Raw genomic sequence first — 27086 nt, forward strand, 5'->3', positions numbered from 1 at the left:
GTCCTGAAGAGGGGATCTGAGCAGAGAACTATGGTGTCCATTATGTTCTCTCACAAGTAATTGTTTTACCGGATATAAAAATATGCAAAACCAGGAAGATAAGACTTTGGAGAAAATAAGAATTCAAAGTTGGATAGTAACTTACAAGGAGAAGATTGGAACTTCACGTATAAACTGAATTTTATCTATGTCCTTCTTAAAAACTAAAGTGTCTAAAATGACACTATCCACTATAGTGACAACTAGCCACATGTGTTCATTGAGCCCTTGAAATATGGCAAGTCCAAATTGAGATGTACTACAAGTGTAAGATGCACAAATTTTGGAGACTTAGTAGGAAAAAAATAATGTGAAATATCTTATTAACAATTTTTACATTGATAACATCAATATAATATTTCTGCCATTCAAATTGATTGTTACACCAATATAATCAATAGGACAATATAATATAAATAAAATGTTATTAAAATTGATCTCACCTGTTTAAGTTTTTCAATGCAGCTATTGGCAAATTTTAAAGTAATTTTGTGTATCATATGTGTATTGGACAGAGCTGGTCCAGAATAATCTTAAATCCCGACAAAGTGTCATGATCTCAAGCCACAGCCTAAGACAGAGCAGCACTGGAAAGGGCCACAGAATGGGGAGTGCAGAAACCATCTCCCCCCCTTACCAGAAATTCATTTCCCACAGGCACATAGCACAGGGAGATGAGCTTGTTGCTTTGTGACCACGTAGAGGGGTGGGATACGGAGGGTGGGAGGGAGGGAGATGCAAGAGGGAGGGGATATGGGGATATATGTATATGTATAGCTGATTCACTATATTATACAGCATAAACTAACACCATTGTAAAGCAATTATACTCCGATAAAGATGTTAAAAAAAAAAATAAATAGATAGATAAATAAATAAATAAATAAAAGAAATTCATTTCCCTAGCCTTACTAACACGGGGACCCCAAAGCACCTTATTTAGCTCTTGAGAGACCAAGATAACACCTGGGTCATACAACCAGTTGGGCCTCATTTGTAGAGTGGGAGTGGATGGAGGAAGTAAGCAAGATCCATTGTGCCAGCGTCCTTGGGAACCAGAGCCTCTGGCAAGTAAAAGGTTTTGCTTTATTCACAAATCAACAGATTCTGACTCATTTCAAACCTTTTCCTCAGGACAAAGGAATTGTATCTACCACAGCTCAGTGATCCGTTTGGGTGGACCAGGGAACAGCTGGAGCCCAGTGAGCAAGCTCTTGGATGTTGTGAAACAATTACTCCATATGCCAGGAACATGACCACACGTGGCACTAGATGACGACCAAACAGAACTGAGTCACACTGAGAGCAAAAATAAGGTAATGTAAAGAAGTGACTTGTATTTGTTTCTATCACCAACTGTGCAGTCCTTTTGTACTGATTGTGTTGATTGCCATCGATTCTATGCCAGCCGTGTTTTCCCCAGCTCGTGATTTTATTTCAACATCATCCAGAACCACTCATTTCTCTCACTCTCACTGCCAAAGACCGTGTCCAGATTTTCATCACCTCAGCCCGAATGACTGCAACCAGCTCCTTCCTTAATCTTTTCCTTCCAAGTTTTCTCTCTTCAATGTGATTTAGCTTGTTAACTCCTTGTAGACCATCTTTTCTAAAACACGTCACTCCACTGCGCAAAAAACTAGAATGACTTCATTTGTATTGGTCACCCAGTCAAACCCAAGCTCAGTCTGGCATTCCAATAGATGTGCAAAGCACATTCATTTCTCTTCTTCCTTCTTCCTCATTACCTCCATTTGTAATGTATTTCCTACTCTTTCCCTTTTAAAATTATTTTAAAGAACTATGGACATCTATTATACACAAGGCATTATTCAAATTCCTTATTTACTCTAATTCAGAAGCTTTTCTCAATCCCTGGCTTTTCAGAACTCTACAATACCTATAATTTGTATACCACCCAATTGTTGTATACTCATATTTTTCCTGATAATTTTGTGCCTATAATCTTTGAACTCTCAACCTATTTGTTAACTCCCCAAGGTCAGAGATTACTCCTTATACTTCGTCAGGAAAGGAAATTAATATTTATTGAATGCCTTCTTTGTGTCAGTCACTGTAAAATGTGTTCAACATTTGTTATCTGCAATTTCTCTGTATCCACTTTTCCTTGTATGTGTGCTTTCCCTTCATTGTTTCCGTATTTCCCTGCCAGACTGCCCCAGTGCCTGATGCCAAATAACACCGACTCAAGTAAGAAGCAGATTTACTTGTGTTTTGGGACAATGATGGTAGAATTTCCACCGGTAATTTCTACTTGGGCTGCAGCCTCCTGCCTTGCTCCTGGGATTCCCTCTCTCTTCAACATTTTCTCCCTTCTTCTTTAGCTCCTTCTAAATGATTCTGCTTTATGCAAAACTTTTAAGCTATTTCTTTGACTCATGACCAATGCCGTAAGAAGGTCTCATCTTCAAAAATAAGCACACACTTTAGCGGGGGCTTTCTAAAACCAAGGTAGTTCTCTCTCTCAGAGTTATTCTGTGAGTTTTAGTTACTTAAAAAAATATATCATACACACATTTTCTCGTTTCATCCTCTCAACAACTCATTTCACGGTCTTTCATGTAAGATAGGAATTTGAGGTTCAGTTATTGGTATGATAAAACTGATTGTTTGGGTTCAGAAAATGAAATTATTTAGTGATAAAATACATTCTGTCCTGTTTCTAAATTTTTTGGTTAGAGAATTGGTCAGATGCATTTGAATCATTTCCTATGTGAAATTCAATGCTTATACATAAGAGAACATAGCTGGATATTTGAAAATTATAACTTCTTATGACTAATTCTCTTATTCCTTTAGATATTACTGTATGAGTCTGAGTTCAGTCTAGTTGGAGAAACCACAGAGTAATTTAAACAGGTAAATTTTAATATAAACAATTATTAACTATGATGGGATTGGAGTAACAGAGCATTAGCTAAGAAGAAGTAAAAAGAACCCTAAAGAATATCGAAATAGCAGACATATGAAGCAGCCACTTCCCTTGTGGCTGAGATAGGGCACCCAAGGCTGATTCAGACCTTATTGGATAGGGCAATTGCAGGTTACTGAAAGCAAGGAAGTTGCCATGGTGCCACCAGAACTTGCCAGAAGTCTGTCTACCTTTTGGAGCATACTGGAAATGTGCTCTCTGGGGACCAGGGAAAGCTGTTAAAGGGGAGGTGTCTTACTGGAGGTGCTCTACACAGAACTGCCTGGGAATATGCGGTTGCTGGTCACTGAGTGCTGTGGGCTGCCATGCAAGACGCTGGTGCTGGAGAAAGCCATGTGTACTGCAGGAACTGGATGCTAGAGAAGCCACTCAGGCTGCCGAAGCCTGAACCAGGAAACAAAACCGTTTCTTTCTGCACTGCCTCTCCAGCACCCTCTACAGGCAAACTTTAATGTCATGCCAACAGGCAAAGCAAAAATGTTTAAAGGGCCCAGATGCATCTTTAGGGAACAGATAAAAAGGTTGAATTTGGAGATAAAAAGCAACAAATTGATAATTGTCACTGTTATTTTCTGATATTCCAGGGACTAAAAATGTTAGTATGGATATTCACAAAAATACCCCACCTCCCAGTGCACACTTCCAAGGTGGAAAAACCCTTTGTGGTTCAGGCATCCATCAAGCCTAGGATAATGAAGGGAGAAAAAGAAATGAACACAGTAAAACAATACTGATTTACATTAAAAGGAAGAGACTGGGAGAAGGAGTAGGGAAGATAAAAGGTAATACAGGATGATATAGGGAGATAATTTTGAGGAGTTTGGAAAAGAGAAAAAGAGGTGGTGAAGTAGTTCTCATGTATAATGTTTTTGTTCTCATGTATAATGTATAATGTTCTCATGTATAATGTGTTTCTTTGGGAAACAGAGTTTAAAAGATTTGAAGATATTTTTATAATATGCAATTTCCATTTGGATTTTTTTTGCATGCCAGAAAAAAATATTTAAATTAATTTTTAATTAGTCTGGCTGTTGATGTTAGGTTTCTTGTAATACAACTTCATGCTGAGAGAAGCTATAAACAGAACCAGCTATATTTGGGTTACACTGACCATAACATTTTAAAGCTTTGTGAGTCCATCAGATTTTTAAACATTCAGATTTTTTTCCTTTTACGCACCAAGAATAAACATAACAGAACTTAGTCTAACATCCTGCACATAAATATTTATTAAAGTATTATTTCTACATTTATTATTTCCAATTAGGTTAGTCCTGATACTGCGTGGCAATCTTCTTCTCTGTTTCTAATTAGTCAGTTTGCCTTCATCAAAGCATGTTTAAAAATCTTTACTACTTTCTTTATGTCCCCAATGTCCATCCTCAAATCCCAAACCCAACTCATCAGATAGCCTAGTGATTGATTCCAGGGGAATAATTCCATCAGCCTCCTACTTCTGTACCTTTAAGCTGTATCTTTTATGCATATTTATGTTTCTCCTTCTTTAGAAGCAGCAGCAACTATCCTTCCACCAAACTTAGTCTTTCCTGTGCTCTTGGTTTCATCTTCTTCCTTCTTCCCACACATTTTGTTTCAACAATTGTGTCCTCATCTCTCCCTCTTGAATCTTGACTCTCTCCTTGTTTCTTGACTCTAACTCTTTGGCCTGTACACAGGCTTGAAACTTTGGATTCCCTTTCAAAATTTTTCCCCCATCTCGTTCCCTCTTTTGATTAATTTTTTTTACAATTCTCATTTAAAGATCATCTATGCTTATTACATCCATTTCTTCACCTCCCCAAATTCAATCTTTGTTGAAGAATGTCTACCAAGCTCACTTGGTATAGGTCAGTTTTCCTTAGCCCAAACACATAGTGCAGTCAAATTGAGCACTCTTTACAAAGCTTTTTAAAGAACATTTTTTAAGTATCCTAATCATTGGATATTGTGATTAAAGATGTACATGGCATCAACTATCCATCCCTCCATCCATCACCTTGGTTCCAGAGCAAACTATGATTGTCTAGGCATTCTTTTCCTCACACTGCTTATGAGGTAATGACCTTACCTGGGCCAGAAGATGACTCTGCTGGGCCAGTTGCTAAGGCCTTTGTCTTGGAGAACGTTGGAAAAATAGGATTGTGTCTCGAGGCATCTTTTGGACAGGATGGATATGATCAGAGCACAGGCATCTTACAATTTTCCTGCTGTGTCTAGCTTCGTTCAGAGAAGTCCTGACCTCTCCCCATGACTGTTACATCAAAAGTTGGCATCTTCTTTCATCAGTCTAGTCCTTTTTCAAACCGTTACAAAGGAGTTGAATCTTTTAAATGCTATTTTATAATTACTTAGGTAGATAAAATGATGTTTTTAAATTAAATGTTATGTTATCTACAAAACTCTCTGAAAGTTATTATATGTTTTAAACCAAAAATATTTTATTCTAAACATAGCTAGAACAACTTTTCCTTTTCTAATGGGAGGTTATCTAACAATATTTGCTAGTAAAATTCTCTTTTCTAAATTGTTACATGTTCTTTTTTCTTATTGTTGTACTATCCATCCTCGACACACACTCCCCAAGATAGGATAACCCCCAAAAGGACTTTGAGAAATCTCCTGGACACTCCACAATCCAATGCAATCCTCTATCTTCCATCCTTGTTGGAAATAACCTCTCTTTCCCCTCTTTTATGGCACTGAATCACTGTCTTTCATATATTATTGATATTTATGAATGTGGCTAATCTCTACAAGTGAATCTTAAAAGAAAAATCCTTATTCTACTCATTATGGAGTAAAAGATCCTTACTCTTGGGTAAAAGATCTTGTGGGCAAGATCCTTATTTTACTAACTGTTCTCTGTGCCTAAAATACGGTACCTTACAAATAGCAGGACTTAAAAATATTTGATGAAATAAAGATGTTAAAAAATTTGATGAGTAGATAAAGAGATAATTGGCCATTTATTAAAACTATACATATCCCTCAGTAAATTCATGTTTCCTTCTTCCTTTCTCATTTCTTTGTCTACATGTTTTAATGTGGGTGTCTATTTAGCCTCTATGCTTCTGTTTCTATTTTTTTCTTCATTTAGTTTCTATTCCCTTTTTACCTTCATTTTCTCTTCTTTTTCCTCTCCTGCTTGGAAGACATTTTAAATGGAATGAAACATTATTTTTATTTGTTTCTTGCAGTTATTCGAGTTCTGCATTTTACCGCAAAACAAATGAGTGATAAAAATAAAATGCTAAACTAAACTGTTTATTACAAAATTTGGAGAACCTTAACTGATCTTTTCCCATGAAGTTAGTGGCTTTCAATAGAAAAAAATATTTAGTCTAATTAAACACAAGAAACATCAATGTTTTAGAGAAAGATATGGGATTTATTTGTCAAATGTAATAAATGCTTTGAAAGTTATATTAAGCTGCAATTTTGAACTCAACAGATTATTTAGCATGAATTGTGCAAAGTCAAGTCATGAAATTATAAATCTGGGTCAAATGCTAAATTTAGTAGTAGAAACCTTGGTGTGGTACTGAATTGATATTAATCTCAGGTGGGCAACCCTGTCCAAGATAACACTAAATCATTTGTTCTGGTCATTTTAGCGATATAAAAATCCTTACATCTTAGTGAATTAAGATCATTTCCATGCCTGTTAAGAGATTCAGAATGAAAGAACTAACAACCCAACAATCCATTCATCCTATGTGTGTACAGTAAAATACAAGCACTCATTAAAGTGAGCAGAAGGCAGAGTTTGAAGGAAATATTTAAGCTGAAAAAATGCTCATCTTTGGTTCATTATTATTTTATATATATATAACTGAATTAAACATTTAAATTTCTTTCCTAAATGTCAAAATAATGTCCAGTTTTTAAATTAGTATGTAAAAATTAATATATTTCATCAAATATATTCAACTTAAATAGTGGTTGAAATGTATTCTAACAACTGCATGTTTAAATATTACTTCCTATAAACAGTCTGCTGCTCTTCTCACCTAGAGTGTGGGCTTTAATTTGGATTTTAACTTATAAACTAATAGGGCTCAGCACTATCTAATGTCATCCTCAAATGAGATGCTTATGGGATGATTAATTTCCTGTAAAGAGGGACTTGGTAATACTCTGTGTAGAAAATATCTAAAAAATTTAAAGAATATCTGCAATGTTTTCCATATATATTTCATATTTTATAATCTATGATCTGAAAAAAAAAGTTTAGAGATTTAGAAACAAATAAAAAACCACCATCATTTGTGCTGGACATAAATTACTGTTTATATGTTACAGTGGAATCTGTCTCTCTCTCTCTCTCTCTTTTCAGCAATTGCTGGCCTGCTCAGTGCAACATTATTATATTATTATTTTTTAAATTTGTATACAATTTTAAATGTTACTTTCTATTTACAGTTATTACAAAATATTGGCTATATTCCCTGTGTTGTACGATACATCCTTGAACCTCTCTTACACCCAATAGTTTGTACCTCCCACTCCCCCACCCCTATATTCCACCCCCGTCCACTGCTGGTAACCAGTAGTTTGTTCTCTATAGCTGTGAGTCTGCTTCCTTTTTGTTATATGCACTAGTTTGTTGTATATTTTGTATTCCACATATAAGTGATATCATAGTGTATTTGTCATTCTCTGTCTGACTTATTTCATTTAGCATAGTGCCCTCCAAGTCCATCCATGTTTCTGCAAATGGCAAAATTTCATTCTTTTTTATAGCTGAGTAGTATTCCATTGTATATCTATACACCACATCTTCTTTATCCATTCCTCTGTTGATGGACACTTAGGTTGCTTCCATTATTATATTCTTCTTGAAGGTGAAGACAGACTCTAATTAAAATTGTATCTACATGACAGACCTACATAAGTCCTACAGCCACTTAATAAAAAAGTGTTGATCTTTCTATTTATATTGATACCTATCTTCATATTGCAACTATAGAAGATCTGGACATTAAATCTTTCCTCTAGCTACACTGCATAGCATATTGATAGCAATCATGTTTCACCACAGCTACTACTTACTTCTTGAGATAAACCCTCTGGGCTAAACATTGAGTGTTTATAATACTCATAATCAAACATAGGTCTAAAATTCACAATTATTAAGCTATACCCACAGTTGTGCTTCTAATACTGCTTCTGCTTTTCTGGAAACTCTTACTAATATATTCTATACATATATTATATTTGGAAATTATACAAGAAACCAAATGCATTTGACAACTACTGGGTGTGTTTCATATAGTATCCAAAGTCTCATGACAGTTCCTCAAGGCTGTTATTAACTTCCTATAGTCTCAGAGAGATTAAGTAACTTGCTCAAGTCACAAAGCTGGTGGGGATCCAAACCCAAGTTTGTCTCACTTCATGCTCTCCCCATAAAAACAAAGATATAAAATTCTATATCTAGTATGACTAATTAAGGAGAAATTCACAAACTAAAAAAGACAAACATTCACTTCAAATTAACTTCATAACTCTTAGAAGAAAATAAAATAATTTTCTTGTTTTTTCTTTATTGCTATGATTCATGTAATTGTTTACCAGATTTTGGAAATGAGCACTTTGTTATGCTCAGCATGCGTGAACATTACTTTCCAGGGATGTGCTCTCTGTTCTAGTTCTGAAAACATGAACTATGCTAGACGCTGGGAAGTGACACACGGATTTTGTCTTTGAAAAACAAAGGATGTCTGCTGAAGAGGTGGCAAAGAAGGACTTATACCTCTGTGGAAAGGCATCAGGGTGAGAAAGGATCAGGGTGAGCAGAAGATTCTGTAGCAAGAATATTTGGTAGGAAATATCAGTAACACCCAATAAGCAATTTACTTTGGGGCTGAACATTGCTAATTTTCTCACTTCTTGTTGTTCTTTCCCATTAGCACCTAAAAGTGTTCAAGTCTCTCACAGCTTAAAAGCAACAATGACAACAAGAGACACCAAATCAATCCTCTTTGGCTTTAGGTTCAACCAACTGAAAACAATGCCAGAAGCTTTCCTTTCCCTAAGCCTTCCTTTTCCGCTCTGCTATAGGGACTATTAAATCGCAGAGAGGAAAATATTCACCTCTCTTATAGCGTTTTTCACTTTCAACAATTGCTTGTGACTTGCACTGATCATCCTGTGGAAAACCATTTCTTACCCATTTTTGTGTTGCCTCAATGCCTTATATTCAAAATATCTGTATAAACTATAACTTACTGTATTTTAATTTCATATGGTCTGAAATGATTTCAGATTTTTGGTAGTAAGCCTTTACATTTCTTATGCCCAAGGTTGGCCAATGATTTATTGGCTTGGAAATACTTGTTGTTGTAAAATTCCCTGACCCCTTTGGGCCTTTCAAACCTGCCTTAAGGCACATGACTCCATCCAGTGTACCTGTTCTGTGAGACCCCTGCAATGCCCTTCAGCAAATAGGAGCTACCTTCAAATCTGTAACGTATTCAGTAGATATTTAGCCCACAGCTGATATTACCACAAATCACTAAACAGGGTCTCCGTATGAAAGGAGCCAGGGAGCCAGAAGAATGAACTATGAGAATGCTAGCGTTGTAAGGAAACTTTGATACCATTTAATACAATCTCTGATTTTCCAGGAAAGCAAACACAAGCCCTGTGAAGTGAGGTTGCTCAGTCACCCAACTAATAGAAGGTTTTGTGGGTACTGAAACTCAGGCATCTAACAGGGTGTCTACCTGTCATGAGCATATTCTGTTAAATGACCTTAAAATGTCATGAGTATTAAACTGTTCATTAACAATCAAAACTTTAGAATGATTACAATTATTTTTGAATGCATCGTAGTTTGAGTTCTCAAGTACAATTGCATATTAAGTTTTATGCTACTTGAAACATGTATTTCAAACCTTTGCAGTAGAAATAATACCTCTTTATTGAAAAAAATTACTAGAAAACATAGATGAAAAAAACCTGATATTTGCTGACATCTTAAAAACAGTCTACATATGTTACGGTAGTATATTTAGCTATTTTATGCATTTGGTTTCTTGCATAATTTCCAAAATGTTCTAGAAGACAGCAATATTTTAAATGGAGTCAGCTGGAGCTTTAAAAAGTATTTTAAGAAAACCACAATCATCTGTCCTCTTGACAGAATGTTCTAGAAGACAGCAATACTTTAAATGGAGTCAGCTGGATTTTTTAAAAGTATTTTAAGAAAACCACAATCATCTTCTGTCCTCTTGCATTCTGAAGAGCTCTGACTGGTTAATATTCATCTTTGCTTAGGTCTTAATCAAAAGATTCAAAGCTACCGTTAGATTGAATTTAATTAATCCAAAAACCGCAGAAGAATTTACTTTTCACTCCCTCCAACATTTTGTTTCTCCTTAGTCATAGGAGGTAACTATCTGTGGAGCAGACCATCTGTGAGACGGGGTAAGTCTGGGTTAAAATGGTCAGCTGTGGTTCTGTCTTGATCATGTGGTTCTTCCATGACAAAAGAGGCTGTTTATTTGCTGGGAGAAGGTTCTGTTGTACTGGGCCCTGTGTCTATCTCCAAATGATCACACTTAGTTCAGGAACACTGACCATGTCCCAGACACAGAGATGTTACTCTTCTGCTTAGGACTAGGGAGTGGTAGAGGAGGGCATTTTCTATTTATTCTCTAATGACATCCAGCATCTGCTGCCTGCTCAACCCTGTGTGAACCCTGGACATCTCCACTGACACAGGTAATCTTCTGTGTATTCATAACTAGTCTGGATTTAGCCTCCATTCTTGTTAGGTAATTTTTGAGCATAGTGTTATGATCATGGAGGGCAAGCTGTGGAAGTAAGCCTTAACCTGCCTGATGGCTGCTTCTCAATAATACCTTGCCTTTCATGGTGCTTCATGTTTTTCAAAGTGCTTTCATATATACACATATATGACTTAATCACAAAAACTGGGCAAGTGGTGTGGGAAGCAGAATTCTAAGAAGGCCTCCAAGATCTCCGCCTGCAGCGTATATTCCCTGAAAATTCCCCTGACCTTGAGTGTGGGTGGGACCTGTGAGTATGATGGGATTACAGTTAAGACTGCCTTAGCAGACTTGAGACAGTCTCCTGCTGGCCGTGAAGAAGCAAATAGCTGTGAGAGGCCCCGTGAGCAGGCCACGCGGTGAGGGGGCCCTTGGAGCTTAGACTGATCCCCAGTAGACAGCTAGTAAGAAAACAGGAATCCTAGTCTTCAGCTGCAAGGAGGTGACAGCCAGCAACCTGAAAGAGCTTGGAAGTGATTCTTCCCCCAGTGTATCGATGAGAACATCATCTGGCTGACACCTTGATTTCGGCCTTCCGAGACACTGAGCAGAGGACCCTGCCTTGACCTCTGGCCTACAGAACATGTGCAATAATAAACGGGTGTTGTTTTAAGCCACTAAATTTGTGGTAATTTGTTATGGAGCAATAGAAAGCTAATAAAAGCAAAGGCAGATAATACCATAACCATTTCACCAACAAGGAGACTAATTCAGAAAGATGAACTGATTTGCTTAATTTTATTCTGAAAATTAGTGACAGGACTGAGATTAGTACCTCAGATTTATATCCGAGCATTCTTTCCACTGTACTATAATGCTCCACACTAAAGAGTTTTACTGGTAGCTTTTCTTCACCTCTGCCCACTAACAAGGTAGAAATTGAAAGTATAATATATTGTCTTCTTGAATACAGCTCAACACAGAGTAAAGCAATGATTTTTATTAATTCTCACATCAGTTCTGTAGTATAATGAAAACAATCATCAAAACCATGTTAAATGTCAAGTTGATAATATTTTAAAAGAATCTTGAATCAAATGTCAATCTTCATCACTAAACAAACAATATTCTGAATAGTTAAGATCGGGAAATGTCATGGGTAACTCTACCCACTTTTTGTACTGTTTCTTTGGTAAATTGTTTTTGAAAACCACTACAAAATTCTTTATTTTGAGACAAGGCAAATCCAGGCCTTTGTGCACCATCATCGTTCCCCAAGCCTGGAAAACAAAAGAGAGAGAGCAAAAGGAAAAATTAAATGCACATTCATGGGCTTCCCTGGTGGCACAGTGGTTAAGAATCCACCTGCCAGTGCAGGGGACACAGGTTCAATCCCTGGTCTCGGAAGATCCCACATGCCGTGTGAGCCAACTACTGAGCCCGCGAGCCACAACTACTGAAGCCCGCATGCCTAAAGCCCGTGCTCTGCAAGAAGAGAAGCCACCGCAATGAGAAGCCTGCGCACTGCAACGAAGAGTAGCCCCCTCTCGCCGCAGATAGAGAAAGCCCGCGCACAGCAATGAAGACCCAATGCAGCCAAAGATAAATAAATAAATATATATATGTGTATATATATATATATATATATATATATATTTTAAAAAGCACATTCAATTAAGAATTCCTTTTGGCCAAAGTAAAATTAAGCCCACAGCAATTTACTTACTTGGCCACATTCTTTGCAGATTATCTCTCCATTTGTTTGATAGTCAGCAAACTTTGTTTGCAGTGCTTTGTTTCCTCTCACAATGTACAGTTTCCTAAAATTATCAAGGAGTCAGAATCACCCCTGAGAATTCACACAGGACCAGTATGCAGCACATGGTATGCATTGCCACTTGTCCACATGCATGCACCAGCCAGCACCTCATCCCTTCTTCCAGATCAGCAGGCACCTCTCAAGGGGTATGTTGCCTTTTGTAGCTTCTTTCAAGTCTGCTGATTACTTTAACTAGACTTAAGTTGTTCAAGAAGTTGAGAACAAATATGAGCATTCACAAACTGATGTGCCTTGGATGAAAGTGGCTTTCACTTCTCCTTTCCTGCCCCAGTGCATATATTTGAAAACTGTACACAAAATAGGGTTTATAATTTGGGGGCTGAGAAAGGAAAGGTCTGAAAAATAATGTATCTCATTTGTACTATTTTGGAAGTATAGTTACAATACAACCTGCTTCATCCCTTATAAAGAAACTTAAAATTAAGTCTTCCTGGACTTACTTGAACTCTGGTGTCATATTGACATGGTGCATCTTCTCAATTACTTGGATATCTTCTCCAGAGCAGGCTAGCACACTACAGTTTTTACAGAGAAAACTTATTAATGATGGGTTGTCCTTGAACTGCTTTGCAATACTTCTCTTGATTTTCATTTTCTTTTCCAATATACTTTGCATCTGTAATTCCAAAATCTGCATCAAGAAAAGAATATTCAATGTAGTCTTTTTCATAGTTTCACTGAAGTAAGCCTCCTGGAATTCAGAGATCTTAGACAGTTATGAAAATGTACACTTGGCTCATTAAATTCTACACTTGGTCTAGAAATAGAAGTAATGAGGTGATGGCCCCCAAAGAATTTAGTATAGAATCTTCTCCTGTAATCACAGAAATATGGAATCCTCAGGTGTTCAAAATATAGCCCATTCTGTTGTGAGAAAGTCTTTGGCAATATTTACAAAAAAAAAAAAAATCCCTCTAAGCCCCACCTCCATTAGTTTTAATTCTGTCTCATAAAATAAGTCTAATTTTTCTTCCACATGGAGTCTCTTTAAAGAACTAAACACTGTTGTTTCATCACCCTTAGTGGTTTCTTATCCATGATAAGCCCCCGGTTTCTTTCATTTTTCTTCATATGTTGTAATTTCCAGACTCTTAGCTATCTTTATCTCCTCTATACATTTGTGACAGAAAATACTAGTTTCCCACTCAGCAGCCATTCTTCATAGGAACAGAACTATAATTTTATTCTGAGTGGAAATATGCCAGCTAAATGAAGACATTTCCAAGCCAGTGGCCTTTGAGACATAAGAAGATGTTGAGTGAAATTTCCAGGAAAGTCCCTTAAGTATCAGATAGTTGGCATGGGCACTGTTGCCTTTTCCATCTTCCTATTACTTCCTTCTTAGAGTGAACATGCAGCAGCTGAAATTCTAAGAGCTTTGACCTTGAGAATGGAAGCCAAATAATAAAAGGGCAGAGAAGAGAGAGAGAGGAGTTTTGGCTTCCTCATGACGTCATGGAGCGATTTTATGGGTGTAGATTGCCCATTGCCCACATTCTTTATATGAGAGAATAAGTCCTTAAATTTTTATATCCCCCATTCTGTGGCTAGTAGAGAAACTTATCAATATTTCATAACAGAGAAAATATAGTTTATGAGACATATAAAACTTGAGCCAGTTCTCATACCTATACAATTTCACAATAGAAAACATAGTTCTTAAATAATTTACTTCCAAACTAAACCTCTCAGAGATGACAAATTTATATTAAGTTGTGGAGGAAGCCATTGTTTTCCTTAAGATCGAAGGAAAGTTTTCAGTAAAAGTAAAATATCAGTGCTGAGGAGCAAAGCTGAATGGCCCATCTCTGTGGCTCTCGCCTCTGTGTTTTAGACCTTGATTTGAGGCAGTCATATTTAGCAGAGAAAAGAGAAGAAAACCTTGCAAGTGTGCCTGCAGGCTATGACCTAGTTTAATCAGACAAGTATGAAGACTAATTTCCCATGTAAATTATAACAATGTAATGAATTGAAGTATTCTGTTCTTTAAAAGTTTAATTAGGTTGTTCTTGCAAGCTATTTACAGGTCAGGGAGCTGGTGCAAAGATGATTTGGCATACAGGAACAAATACATGTGGGCAATTAAGAAACACCTATGAGCTCGACAGAAAAAAAGACAGCAAAACCAAGGTCAGTGTTTGGATATGTAATCAGGACACCAGAAACCAAAAGAGTAGCTCTAAACTAGTAAAGAATATGAAACAATTAGAGGGGCAAAAAGAGAAAAGAAATCATAACAAATATATGGTAGGCACAGCTATGATCAAAGCCCAAATAAAATGTAAAAATGTGGCAAATGTTGTTGGGTGAAAGCCAGGGAACATGTTTAACATCTTCAACTTGCTCCTAGAAGTCTGATTTGATTGAAGAAGCTATCGGTTATGTATAAACTCAGTATAGGACATGGAAAATAAACCTCCCCTTATGTGTCAACTCTCACCACTAATTAGTGGTTGCCTGAAAGTTGTGTTGAGGAAGTTCTTAAATCAGAAGGAAGAAGTTCTTTGACCTGGTGGCAATGGGTGCTGGGGGCTTTGTACAGAGTAGTGGTGGCATATACCCCACGTCATTGCCATCCCTTCTCTGGGTTTGTCTACCTGGAGTAGTTTCAGGAGAGTAGGTCTCTTAGCCAAAGGAGACCTAAAAATATAGTCCATTCTGGGGCCCCCAAAGGAACTGGGTCTTTTTCTAGAGATTATCTGGAAAAATGTGACTCATAAACTCCAGAGATGGTTCTAGAGTTTATACAAAACAACAGGTCTTGAAACATCAACCTTTGAAAACATCCCGCTTGACTGATTTATTTAGGACTTTAAATGTAAAACAATAACTTTCCAGGGGTATTATATGGCCACAAATGTTTGATCTGACACCGCAAAATGTTTGGTTTGCCTTATATTTAAAGGGGTTTTAAAATATAAATTCATGTAGAAACCTGGCCAGGAAACCTTGGAGTTGGTTATAGCAATGCACACCAATTTGAAAGCATCCCTTTTGTGAAACTCTATTTAGGGTAGAGCCAATTCCAATGTTAAGAAACTAACATTCACACCCATATGCAAGGGTGTGAATTTTCTTCTAAATGGATTGTTTGCTATTATAGTAGTTACAGTCTTTAATTCAGTGGTATGGGGGATTTCCTGAAATATTGTAGAAATACATTCTTCCTTCACTGCATTCCTCTCACAACTCAAATGACTCCATGTTAGTAAACTGAGATGCAGCTAGATGATACATGATGTATTTTCTTACCATTCAGGGCTAGCCTCAATGTCTCTCCCTCTAAGAACCTTTCCCAAACACCTAACCTAAAGTGCCCATCTAGAAGCTTGTTTCACATTGTCCTGTTCTAATTCTCCAGCTCTTCTTTCCATTCGATGTTTTAGTTGCCTTATTTCTGTTTATTGTTTCCCCTCCTCAAATCTCACCATGTACGTACTCGAATATAAGTTTCATACAGCAGAGATCTATCTGCGTTGCTTGCCGCTATGTTCTGTTTCTACAATGTTGCCTGACACACAGTAGGCACTTCAAAGATATTTCTGGAATGAAAAAATTGTACCTGTACAGATTAGACCAGACCAAAATGACCAGGTAGAGTTGAACAAGTGAGCCGCACTAGTCTTTCTGGATTAGGGACAACCTAAATTTATATTATCAAAGTTTATAGAACAGTTCCCTGACAATTTCTGCCCACCATGGATCTTGATTCTTTGTATGTGAATCTGGACTCAGCACAGCTCATCAAACAGGAATTTATAATTCAGCACAATTTCTATCTGGAGACTTAGCCACAGAGATATCAATGGTAACCACAGGCGGCCATTGTAAAGGGAAAACCAAAATTCAGTGTTGGCCCAAAACAATACCTTACGAGCATACTCCTCTGGTTTCATATTTTGAACACGGTCTATAGCTTTATACATCATTTTCTCTCGGAAATCATTAACTGTCTCACGTTCAATAACTCCTGAGCCTCTCTGGGCAACCAGGACATAGGTGCTCTCGTCAGCTCTGGCTCGACCACGGGCCTGAGAACAGAAAGAAATCAAGTCAATGAAGGACTATGCCTTGCTGTGAATGCTCCCATTTTTGTCCTGGAATGATATTCACTGCTCAGTATCCCAGTCCTTAAATGATCCCTCTATTCTCTGTAAAGTTAATTATTTTTCATTCTTTATTAGTCGGCTATTTCAAACTCAAAATGTACCTTAATGCAGAAAAAATGTTCTAGAATGAGGGTGGTTAAATCCCCACACCAGCCTTCAAAAGCCACAATAACACAAGACCGTCCTGTCCTGCCTTTCTCTTCCCCGGGGCACCCCTCTCAAACCCTGTGAACCATCATCAGTGATTTGGGGTGGAAAAGTCCCACTGCCCCCCACCTCGTAGAAGGGATGAATGGGGAGAAGGGCATCTCTGACCTTGCCACCAGAGCTGTGGAGAGTGCTGCTCTGTTCCTGGCATCCTACCTTCAATGTTGAGCACATATTTCCATGAAAACATGCTCAACATGGTGATACATTTCTATAGTCTTCTGTATAAAGTGCTAATATTTAGGTACATTTTCTTTTTTATTTATTTATCTATTTTATTATTATTATTATTATTTTTGCGGTACGCGGGCCTTTCACTGTTGTGGCCTCTCCCGTTGCGGAGCACAGGCTCGGGACGCGCAGGCTCAGCGGCCATGGCTCACGGGCCCAGCTGCTCCACGGCATGTGGGATCTTCCCGGACCGGGGCACGAACCCGTGTCCCCTGCATTGGCAGGTGGACTCTCAACCACTGCGCCACCAGGGAAGCCCTAGGTACATTTTCAGTAACAGAAAATGTTATAGCCTTGCCCAGGAACCTCACTATCAACTATAATATCATCCTCATGAAAAATTCATTCTGAGTAGTGAGGCACTGAATAACACATGGACTCCCGAAATCCAAGTATTTCTTAATGTGGTGGCTGTCTGGTTATCTGGTTGATTTCTCTTTTCGTAGGAAAAGATATATTTTTAAAACTATGTGTGCTGTTTTACTAAAAGAAAACAAAACAAGAACACAAAATCAAAAATTAACATAATCGAGGTATTTGAATGTACCTGGACCATGGCTATTTCGTTAGTGACGAGACCGTAACGGATAACGATATTACATTCTTTAATATCCAGACCTTCTTCTGCCACTGTGGTAGCGATAAGCAGATTTATTTTTCCCGAGCGAAATTTACTAATGACTTCTTTTTGTTCATTCTGAAGAAACATTTTAGTAAATTAAATGTTGTAACACTAAACACATTAAAATCTCCTAATTAGGAAAAGAAATATTAAATTGCAACTGGTCAGTGTAAATTAAAGGATTAAATCATACACGGATTTGCTGCCATCTGTTTTTGGCGTTGAACAAAGACATGATGGTGAGACAACATTTGATTTCCAATCTGGGATTACTACACAATGACAAAAATATTTCCATCCTCCAGTCTGGAGGTGGGAAGGCCATCATTTATGCCAAGGAAACAAATTGATGGGTGACTTGGGAGGAAGAAAGGAGATGCTTTCAGTTGAGAAGAGGATATAGCAACGAGAAACGAAAATAGGCTTTGCTTTTTACTATTGATACATTAATTTCAGACTCTTTAACAGAGGATAAGATGCAGTGACAATTTTAAAGATGTAGTTGAATTTTGAGTCACAGAGAAAATACACACAGTATACTGCATTTGGTCATTTTAAGAGACAGTCAAGCAAAACAAAAAAAAAGAAGGAAATATTCCTGGAAGAAACTGAAAACATTGGCTGCCTCCAGCGAGGGGAGCTGGGAGACTGGAGGACAGTGGTACATCCTGTACCTTATTAATTTTGAAAGAGGTAAATATATTATCTGTTCAAAAGGATATAAATAAAAATGAAAGAATGTTATTAAAAACATAATTAAAACAGCTATATTTGTGAAAAAATCTGAATTTTGAAAGTTAACATAGGTAAAGAAATCAAATATGCACTCTGGCCCTTGCATAGGAGGAATGATTGAGCATAATCCTAGCTTGACGTGGCCAGTGGAGTTTTATTTTCATAACCATTCTTATCAAAGCTGTTGGTCCAGTGGCCTTTGGTGCACATTCACTCTATCTTTTGCCCCCAAACATTAAACAAAAATACACCTGTCAGACAAACGTATGTTCTCCTATTCCCATCCCTTTCTTTTCAGAGGCAGCATGTCAGGTGTCTTTATTTGACTCCTAACTGCTGGAGAATTCTGCAGAAAGATAGCTCTCCAGTCTTCTCTGATAATTTCTCCTTGCACTCATATCCACTGATAAAAAACTTACATGTCTTTGGATTTTAGCAGATGTTTGTGCCTTCATTCACAGGAGAAACTTTAATAAGGAAAATTTCAGACACAGTGTCAGACCCTCAAATCATATCGCATAGATGCCTAAGTCCTCTTCCAGTAAGTCCAGCTCAGTTTACAGGTGAGGATGTGGGGAGTGAGGAAGGGGGCATGTTCTAAATTTTGGCATGCAGCCACCAAGTCTGAAATGGATAAGGAGCAAAAACTAGCTTGAATGCATACCTTCCATTTTTACCCCATCTCTTTTCAAAGAGGAGCTGAGGCCACATAAAATCAGTCTTAACACTAAAGTTAATAGAATAAAAACTTAAAAACAGGACCAAAAGTGAAAGAGTATAGGTGTATTACTTGCAAGGATTAACACATAGGCTGAGAAAATGAACTTCAATTTTGCCTGTGAGTTTCCTGGAAGCTAGGGCAAAAAGGGAAACATATTAAGTAAACCAGCTCTCATCATAAAAAAGGATGTAAACTCCTTATCCAACAAGGAGTTTGTTTTTTGAAAGAAAACAATGCTTTCTCTGGCATAAACTTTAGAGGCAACTTTAACATGAGTACTTGTAGAGAGTATACTGAGAGTTATGGTGGACAATTTCAAGAATGACTTTTTTCATCAAACATTAAAACAGATTTAATTTGCTCCAGTGGACCAAATGATGATGAGCATAACAGAACTGAAGTGTCCCCTTGTCCAGCAAGACTGAGGACCAATATGACTTCAGAAGAACATTTTACTCTAAAAGCTATCCTGGTTTCACCCATGCTTATAATCTCTATGACTGTCTTTTTTCTCTCCCAAGTGTTTTTTTAATACTGTGCACAAAAGTAGTATAATGAATTGAAAACAAAACAAAACAAATCTTAAAAAGGAAAAGAAAATCTCTCATAGTCCCAAATCTCTAACACATCAAATGTCTTAATTTTTCCAAGTTCCCTTAAAGATCTCATTCTATGCAAACATATTTTACATAATTCTAATTATAATGCACACATTTTTGTGGAAATTTGATTTTTCCACTTGATATTATACTGTAATTGTTTTCCCATTTTGTTACTAAGTTTAAATGTTTATACTGTAATTGTTTTCCCATTTTGTTACTAAGTTTAAATGTCAATCATTTTTTGCAAAGGAAACTCAGTCTAGAAAGTTCCTCCAAGAATGTGGAAAAAATGATTCCTAGAACAATGGTTAGCCTATCAAATACCACAGATTGATTGCTATTAAACAATTTTCTTTCAAGAACAAGTGTTTCATTCCATTAAAGTATTGGTGGGTTGGTGGGAAGATTGATGAAAAAAAGACTACAACTAAACTGGGAAGGGAAATAACGGCATAAGGAAAAAAAAAATCCAAAAGGATGTTTTCACCTGTGTCATGGGCTTGAACTCACTGCTGTGTCCGGCTCCAATCAGATGGTGGGCTTTGACTCCTACTTCTGCAAATTTTTCATTTTCAGTAATCCACTGGGAAAGGGCATATGCACTTTGTCGTGTTTTTGTGAAAATTATTCCTCGTGCTGATTCCTCGGCCTTTGTATATTGCTCCATTATGGTGTTTCTCAATTTGGTCAGCTTTTCATTTTCATGTTCTGGGTTTACAGCCAGCTTTTTCAACATTTTCTTATTTTCTTTAAGAAATAATTAGTTTATTTATTTTCTTTGTTATTGAAGTATACTTGATTTACAATGTATTAGTTTTGGGTGTACAGTAAAGTGACTCAGTTATATATATATAAGTATTATATATATATTCTTTTTCAGATTCTTTTCCATTATGGTTTATTACAATATATTGAATACAATATTACAAGATATTGAATATAGCTCCCTGTGCTACACTGTAGGACCTTGTTATTCATCTATTTTATAAATAGTAGTTTGTATCTGCTCATCCCAAACTCCTAATTTATCCCTCTCCCACTACCTTTCCCCTTTAGTAACCATAAGCTTGTTTTCTATGTCTGTGAGTCTGTTTCTCTTTTATAAATAAGTTCCTTTGTATCATATTTGAGATTCCACATATAAGTGGTATCATATAATTATTTGTCTTTCTGACTTACTTCACTTAGTATGATAATCTCTAGGTCCATCCATGTTGCTGCAAATGGAATTTTTTTCATTCTTTTTTATGGCTGAGTAGTATTCCATTATCTATCTATATCTATATCTATCTATTTATCTGTCTATCTATCTATACCACATATTGTATCCATTCATCTATTGATGGATTTTTAGGTTTCTTCCATGTCTTGGCTATTATAAATAGTGCTGCTATGATTGCAGTGTTTGCATCTTTTAGAATTAGAGTTTTCTCTGGATATATGCCCAGGAGTGGGATTGCTGGATCATATAGTAACTCTATTTTTAGATATTTGAGGAGCTTCCATATTGTTCTCCATAGTGTCTGCACCAATTTACATTTCCACCAGCAGTATAGGAGGACTCTCTTTTCTCCACACCCTCTCCAGCATTTACTATTTGTAGACTTTTTAATGATGGCCATTCTGACTGAGTGTGGTGATACCTCATTACAGTTTTGATTTGCAAGAAATAGTTTAAATTAGTAAAATATGTGAATAACTAACTGGAAGATTTTATATAATGAAGTACTAAGATGTTCAACTACAGTTACTCTTGTGCCGTATCTAATAATTAGGCTAGTTTTTAAGATAAATTTATTGCAGTCATCTTGACAATAAAACCAGATGACCAAATGATTAATTATGATCATACAGCTCATGGCTACTTAATCCCATCAATCAGAAATAGCCCCAATATGAGGGGGATTTCTTCTTTCATAATGAAAGATTATTTTAAGAAGGACTTTTGGAGAGCTCTTGAGAAGCAGTGGGTTCATGCCAAAGAGGTAAATGCATGAGACCATGCAAAAATGTTACACTGATTCTTACCCCAAAATAAAGTCATGAGAAATCCATCTGTCTCATCCAGCTTCAAAGGTTTCTTTTCATCACCTGCATCTTCATCATCATCATCACTCTCATCACTGTCATCTCCTAGGACTGCAAACTTCTTTTCTTTCTCATCGTTGTAGAAAGTTTCAAGGTGATTATATGCATCAATCATTCGGATTGTATCATTAATTTGTAGGGCCTCATTGTACTTCCTCAGATGTTCTGCACAAACACGATCTTTGCGATTTCCTTCTCTTGCAGCTATGAAAAATATGTTATGTAGAGTGAAATAATGATAGAACACCCCCTCAACTGTGCTGTGGACTTGAAAATGTTTATGATACTGACTCGAAAATAGGTTTCACCATGTTTTTGAAATGAGCAAATTAAGGCTCAAAACGTGCCATGAGCACTAAAAGGGGGCAAGTTTTTTGACTCCTAGACTTGCTACTTGTATTCTGCGTCAGCAAGAAAACATACTTGACTCGTGCTGACTCAGAGGAATGGCATGAAAAACATATTGTTTGCGTTTGCATTTGGAAACAGAGACACTAATATTTATCTTAATATTTTAAATATACAATAAGTGAAAGGCTCTGGAGATAAAGAGAAAATGAATTGGTGCCTCTTTCCTTAGATAAGGAATTAGAACGTGTTTATCCTTGTCCTACTCAGAACACAGAAATTCCATTGGCTCTTACACTTACTTTCAGTTTGCTTGGGAATATGTGATCTGGAATCATGGCATAAACATGGGATAAATTGTGTTATGTCAAAACCCAAATTACCTTTTTTTTCCATTTGAATGAGCCATTGTTCATAGGGCTGAGTTCCAAAATCTGACATTGGACTAATTTGGCAAAAAGTTTGAATCTTTGTCATTATTTCTAGAAGTTTATCTTTAAATGGATCCTAAAAACAAATTATACACTTATTCTTACATGTTTATATTGCTGAATGAATAACATTATCTTTGTTAAAATGATTTCCATGTTATAACAAATTTGATTCAGAATCTTTGTCTATACAAAGTAACAAGTCACTCTGATCACCTCTTTGTACACTGATTTTTTTTATCAGCTTCTCTTTTACTTCCACCCTCGAGCCACACCACACCAATACCAGGTATCCCTGCTGGAATTTCCAATTTAAAAGTTTGCAAAAATAAAATTAATGAATGATAGACACTTTGAATGCTAATAGTAATTTTTAAAATATATATTAAAGTAATGCCCCAATTATCTAGAAAGCTTGTAATTTAATTTAGAAAACATTCCTTTTTGAAGAATTGGTTTCAGTATTATTTCTATCAAAATAAAAAGTTAAAAGGTAGAGTTTTGAAAAAAGCCAGACACAGAAGAGTACATACTATAGGATTTCATTTATATAAAGTTCAAAAGCAGTCAAAAGCCATCTTTGGTGTTAGAAGTCAGGATAGTAGTCATCCCATGGCGGGTGGGTGACTGGAGGGGAGAATGGGAAGTTTTGAGGGTTGTGGCAGTGTTCTGTCTCTTGATCTGGATTTTTCTTTTTTCTTTTTTTGGCCGCACTGCGCAGCATGTGGGATCTTAGCTCTCCAGGAATCGAACCGGAGCCCCCCTGCATTGGAAGGGCAGATTCTTAACTACTGGACCACCAGGGAAGTCCCTTGATCTGGATTTTGGTTATACAGGTGTGTTCAGTTTATGAAAATACAGCAATCTGTACACTTACGAGTTTGAACTTTTCTGTACGTGTGTTATGCTTCAATAAAAAGTATGACCAAAGTTAATTAAGGTAAAAGGTAAGATAGCAAATTCTTTTAAAATATACCCTAAGGGGACTTCCCTGGTGGTCCAGTAGGTAAAACTCTGCACTCCCAATGCAGGGGCCCCGGGTCTGATCCCTGGTCAGGGAACTAGATCCCACATGCATCCCTCATGCATGCCACAACTAAGAGTCCGCATGCTGCAACTAGGAAGTCCTCATGTCACAACCAAGAAGTCTGCGTGCCACAACTGGGAACCAGCACAGCCAAAATAAATAAATAAATAAATAAATTTAAAAATAAATAAATAAAATAAAATATACTCTGAGGATGTTGTGGATTTTTTTTTAGACTGAAGGTCAAATATATTCATTATCACATACATATAAATGAGATAAATATAGCAATTAAAAGGTAAAATGCTGTGAGATTTAAAACTCAGGTATGTCCTACATACAAGAATCAAACAGTTATAACATTCTCAAAATGAAAAAATTATATACAAGAGATAAATTATATAGGAGAACAGATTAATAACTATTACTTTGCTTTTTTATGGAGATATAACTGACATATAACACTATATTAGGGTTTTTTGACATCACTTTTTTTTTCACACACACACACTGTATTTTATTTTTACGAGATCAATAAACTGACACCAAGCATTGTAAATGGATGACCACAGATGTTGTGGATTTTTTTTAATGATTACAATTAGAAACATGCATTTAAACTTATCAAATAAAACTGAATAAGTAACAAAAAGTGAAGAAAAATAAAGTACATTCAAATGTGCCACTTCAGCTGGAATAGATAGTGCTGTTTTTCAGAATTTCCAAAAAAGAATGACCTATGGCAATTGGTTGCTAATGTTAGTTCAGTTCCTACATTTCAAACACAATGTTATCTGTTCTGCATATTTCATAATTCAACGTCCTTATGAGGTAGATTTGCAAAGATTACACTTATTATCAAGTACACACAGCTAAAATTTATGATGCTTTTTATATTTTACAAAAGAAAGTACTGACATAATGTACTGGTTATAATGTTCAAACTGACTCTCAGTTGGTTTTTATAATCAGTGAAGGTGTTCATCACAAAAATACCATTAAATTAAATATTTCACTGCTTTACTGTAAGTAATTTCATAAGAAAGTAAATGTGTCAGGTAGGTAGGATTCCCATTATCATTGCCAACTGTAATCTGTTGCCTCTGTTCAATGTCAGGAAATCAATTCTGGAATTCATCAAGAAAGTAAAAAGAATAAAAGAAACTATGGTGATCCCTCTAGTTTAGCCTTACAACCCTCCTCATCCCCTCTGCCACCCCTACCCCATTGTGGCTCATATGCAGTCAACCAACTACTGAGCTACTCTTCATATAAACTAGAAAACTGAAAGGAGAATTGAAGAGAGACTTCACAGCAGTGCTTTGCTGCCCAGTATCAATAAAAAAGGAATAAAACTGTAACTTTTTTGCTAAAAATTTAAAATAACATTCTTCAGATGGTCAGTATAAATAATCTTTGCATTGTTCAGTTGTGTACCGTATCATCCATCAAATGAATATAAAAATTTAAGCACATACTTCTTTGGTGTCATCTGCGATTACGAACTTTTTACATGGCTCCTTTATTTGGTCTTTAAGTTGATTAGTATTTTCTTTCACGGTTTTAATGGTAAATGCATCAAGATTGGCACATATCTGAAAAAGAGACATTTTTCGATATTCAAATACTTTTCCCTTTCAATTGATTCAATGTAGAATTCTTTCTCATGTAAGAAATAGGTAGCATGATTTGCTAAACATAGCATTTTAGTATTGCTTTACTGTGGATCTGACTAACCAAAAACATTTATCCTGATAGAGTAAAAAAAGAACTTCTAAATCAAGTTCGTGAAAAATTCCAGAACAAAAAAGTATTTATTTTCATTCCTTACATTCCATTTTCCAGCTGGAGAGTACAGAAAATTGCAGAGATGGGAAGAGAATGGTTATGAGCTAACCATATTACATGAGGCATTTTAAGGCTCATCTTGACATCCATGGATCATATTACCACTTTCTTCTACATATAAAAGAGGGCAGTGCAAAGACAGGAGCAGCCAAAGCCCATGTGCCTGGATTTGGATTGGAGTTAGTCCTAAATGCTAGTAATTAATTATATGTTGGACCCAATAATTGTGCTTTTGTCTACTCTATATGATTTTTACTTACTTCAACTTAAAGGGACTTAAAATACAAATGCAATGCCTTGGTGCCAACATACTTTGTGAGTTACTCTGAATTCATTCAATGCTTGAGATCAACAACAGTACTTTATGTGTTGTTACCATTTGGGGGCAGCTGACAAGAAATACACCTTTAATTAAAGGTTCTCATATCTCCATTTTCCTATTTAATTTGAATTGCCCAGAATCTGAGTATCACACAGAACAAAAAAAAGGCACAGAAGAAAATACAATTTTGAAACTCATGGAATGTGTATAAAAATTAGAAACTTTCATAGTTTATGCATATTTCTATATCAAGTAGATCATTACGTTTAACAATAGGGGTAGATATTTAAAAGAAGGTATTTCATTTGTCCCAATTTTTCACTAATTATGTTTGCTTTCCACAATTTTTGTGATATTTTTCTGTGTCATAGTTATTTATTAAGGCACTTACTGTTTTGTAGAAGATTGAGTGTATTTACTTTGAAGTGTATAGATTTCACTTAAGTGATGATCATGGAATACCATCTTTCATGCATGCCATGGCACTTGGACTTAATCTTACCCAAGAAGCACTGGCATTTTCTTTAACTTTGGTTTTCTTGGTTATGCATAAAGTTAATGACTTACTTACTTTTAAAATGTGTTCTTCAGCTTTGGCTTGCTTTTGGGCTCCTCCAACACCTGGTGATGCTGTCAGTCCCAGTATCTGAGGTAAGGGAATCACTGGTTTGTTTTCTTTCTCAAGTCTGTTATTTTTCAACTTCTGGTTCAAATAACGCCTCATGATGTTATTATAGACTGCTTCTTTGTTGGTGTGATGGCATTCATCAATAATGATGAGAGAAAAGTCTTAAAAGAGAATTCAAATGGTTCATTTGTCCATCTTGGCAAGGTACAGTGTAAAAGTACCTTTAAGCTAGGAAACTGAGCAGCCAAGCACCTTTCACCTTTTAAGGGGAAATGTAATATCCTAGCCACCTGTATATACAGATGTTTGTGTATATTAATCATGAAACTATCCCTGTTAGACACTATCCCCACTTAATAGATGAGTTTTGGAAAATTTATAGATCTAAAAATTGTTATGGGATGGACTTCAAACCCCGGCTTTTTCCTCAAAACTCTCAGGATTACATTTTTGTTCTTTAAAAAATATTTAATTTTAAGTTGGCGAATTTTATTTTCATTCTATCAAATGAAAAACATGATTTAAAAAGGAATAATTTTACCTTGTTTTAACATTGCATTTAATTATTATGATTATATATACTTCTTTCCCTACCTTTT

General features: G+C 36.2%; 1 protein-coding gene and 1 long non-coding RNA gene across 2 annotated transcripts in view; one reads left to right on the forward strand and one right to left on the reverse strand.

The window, feature by feature from the left end:
• Window positions 1–1228: 1228 nt before the first annotated feature.
• The window catches only part of LOC132494957 (uncharacterized), a 28660-nt gene continuing 2802 nt past the window's right edge, over window positions 1229–27086 (forward strand). Inside the window, exons 1-2 of the long non-coding RNA XR_009533186.1 lie at window positions 1229–1355; window positions 26451–26510. This is a non-coding gene — a long non-coding RNA (uncharacterized LOC132494957). The remainder of the gene's footprint in view (window positions 1356–26450; window positions 26511–27086) is intronic.
• Window positions 11829–27086, reverse strand: part of IFIH1 (interferon induced with helicase C domain 1) — a 56466-nt gene continuing 41208 nt past the window's right edge. Inside the window, exons 7-16 of the mRNA XM_060106421.1 lie at window positions 26431–26648; window positions 25168–25284; window positions 22615–22738; window positions 21824–22087; window positions 20283–20542; window positions 17663–17812; window positions 16438–16599; window positions 13009–13199; window positions 12455–12548; window positions 11829–12008 (exon numbers count right to left, since the gene is read on the reverse strand). Coding sequence (XP_059962404.1) covers window positions 11829–12008; window positions 12455–12548; window positions 13009–13199; window positions 16438–16599; window positions 17663–17812; window positions 20283–20542; window positions 21824–22087; window positions 22615–22738; window positions 25168–25284; window positions 26431–26648 — 1760 coding nt within the window. The remainder of the gene's footprint in view (window positions 12009–12454; window positions 12549–13008; window positions 13200–16437; window positions 16600–17662; window positions 17813–20282; window positions 20543–21823; window positions 22088–22614; window positions 22739–25167; window positions 25285–26430; window positions 26649–27086) is intronic.

Source organism: Mesoplodon densirostris, chromosome 8 (assembly GCF_025265405.1).
Source record: "Mesoplodon densirostris isolate mMesDen1 chromosome 8, mMesDen1 primary haplotype, whole genome shotgun sequence".
Taxonomy (NCBI): domain Eukaryota; kingdom Metazoa; phylum Chordata; class Mammalia; order Artiodactyla; family Ziphiidae; genus Mesoplodon; species Mesoplodon densirostris.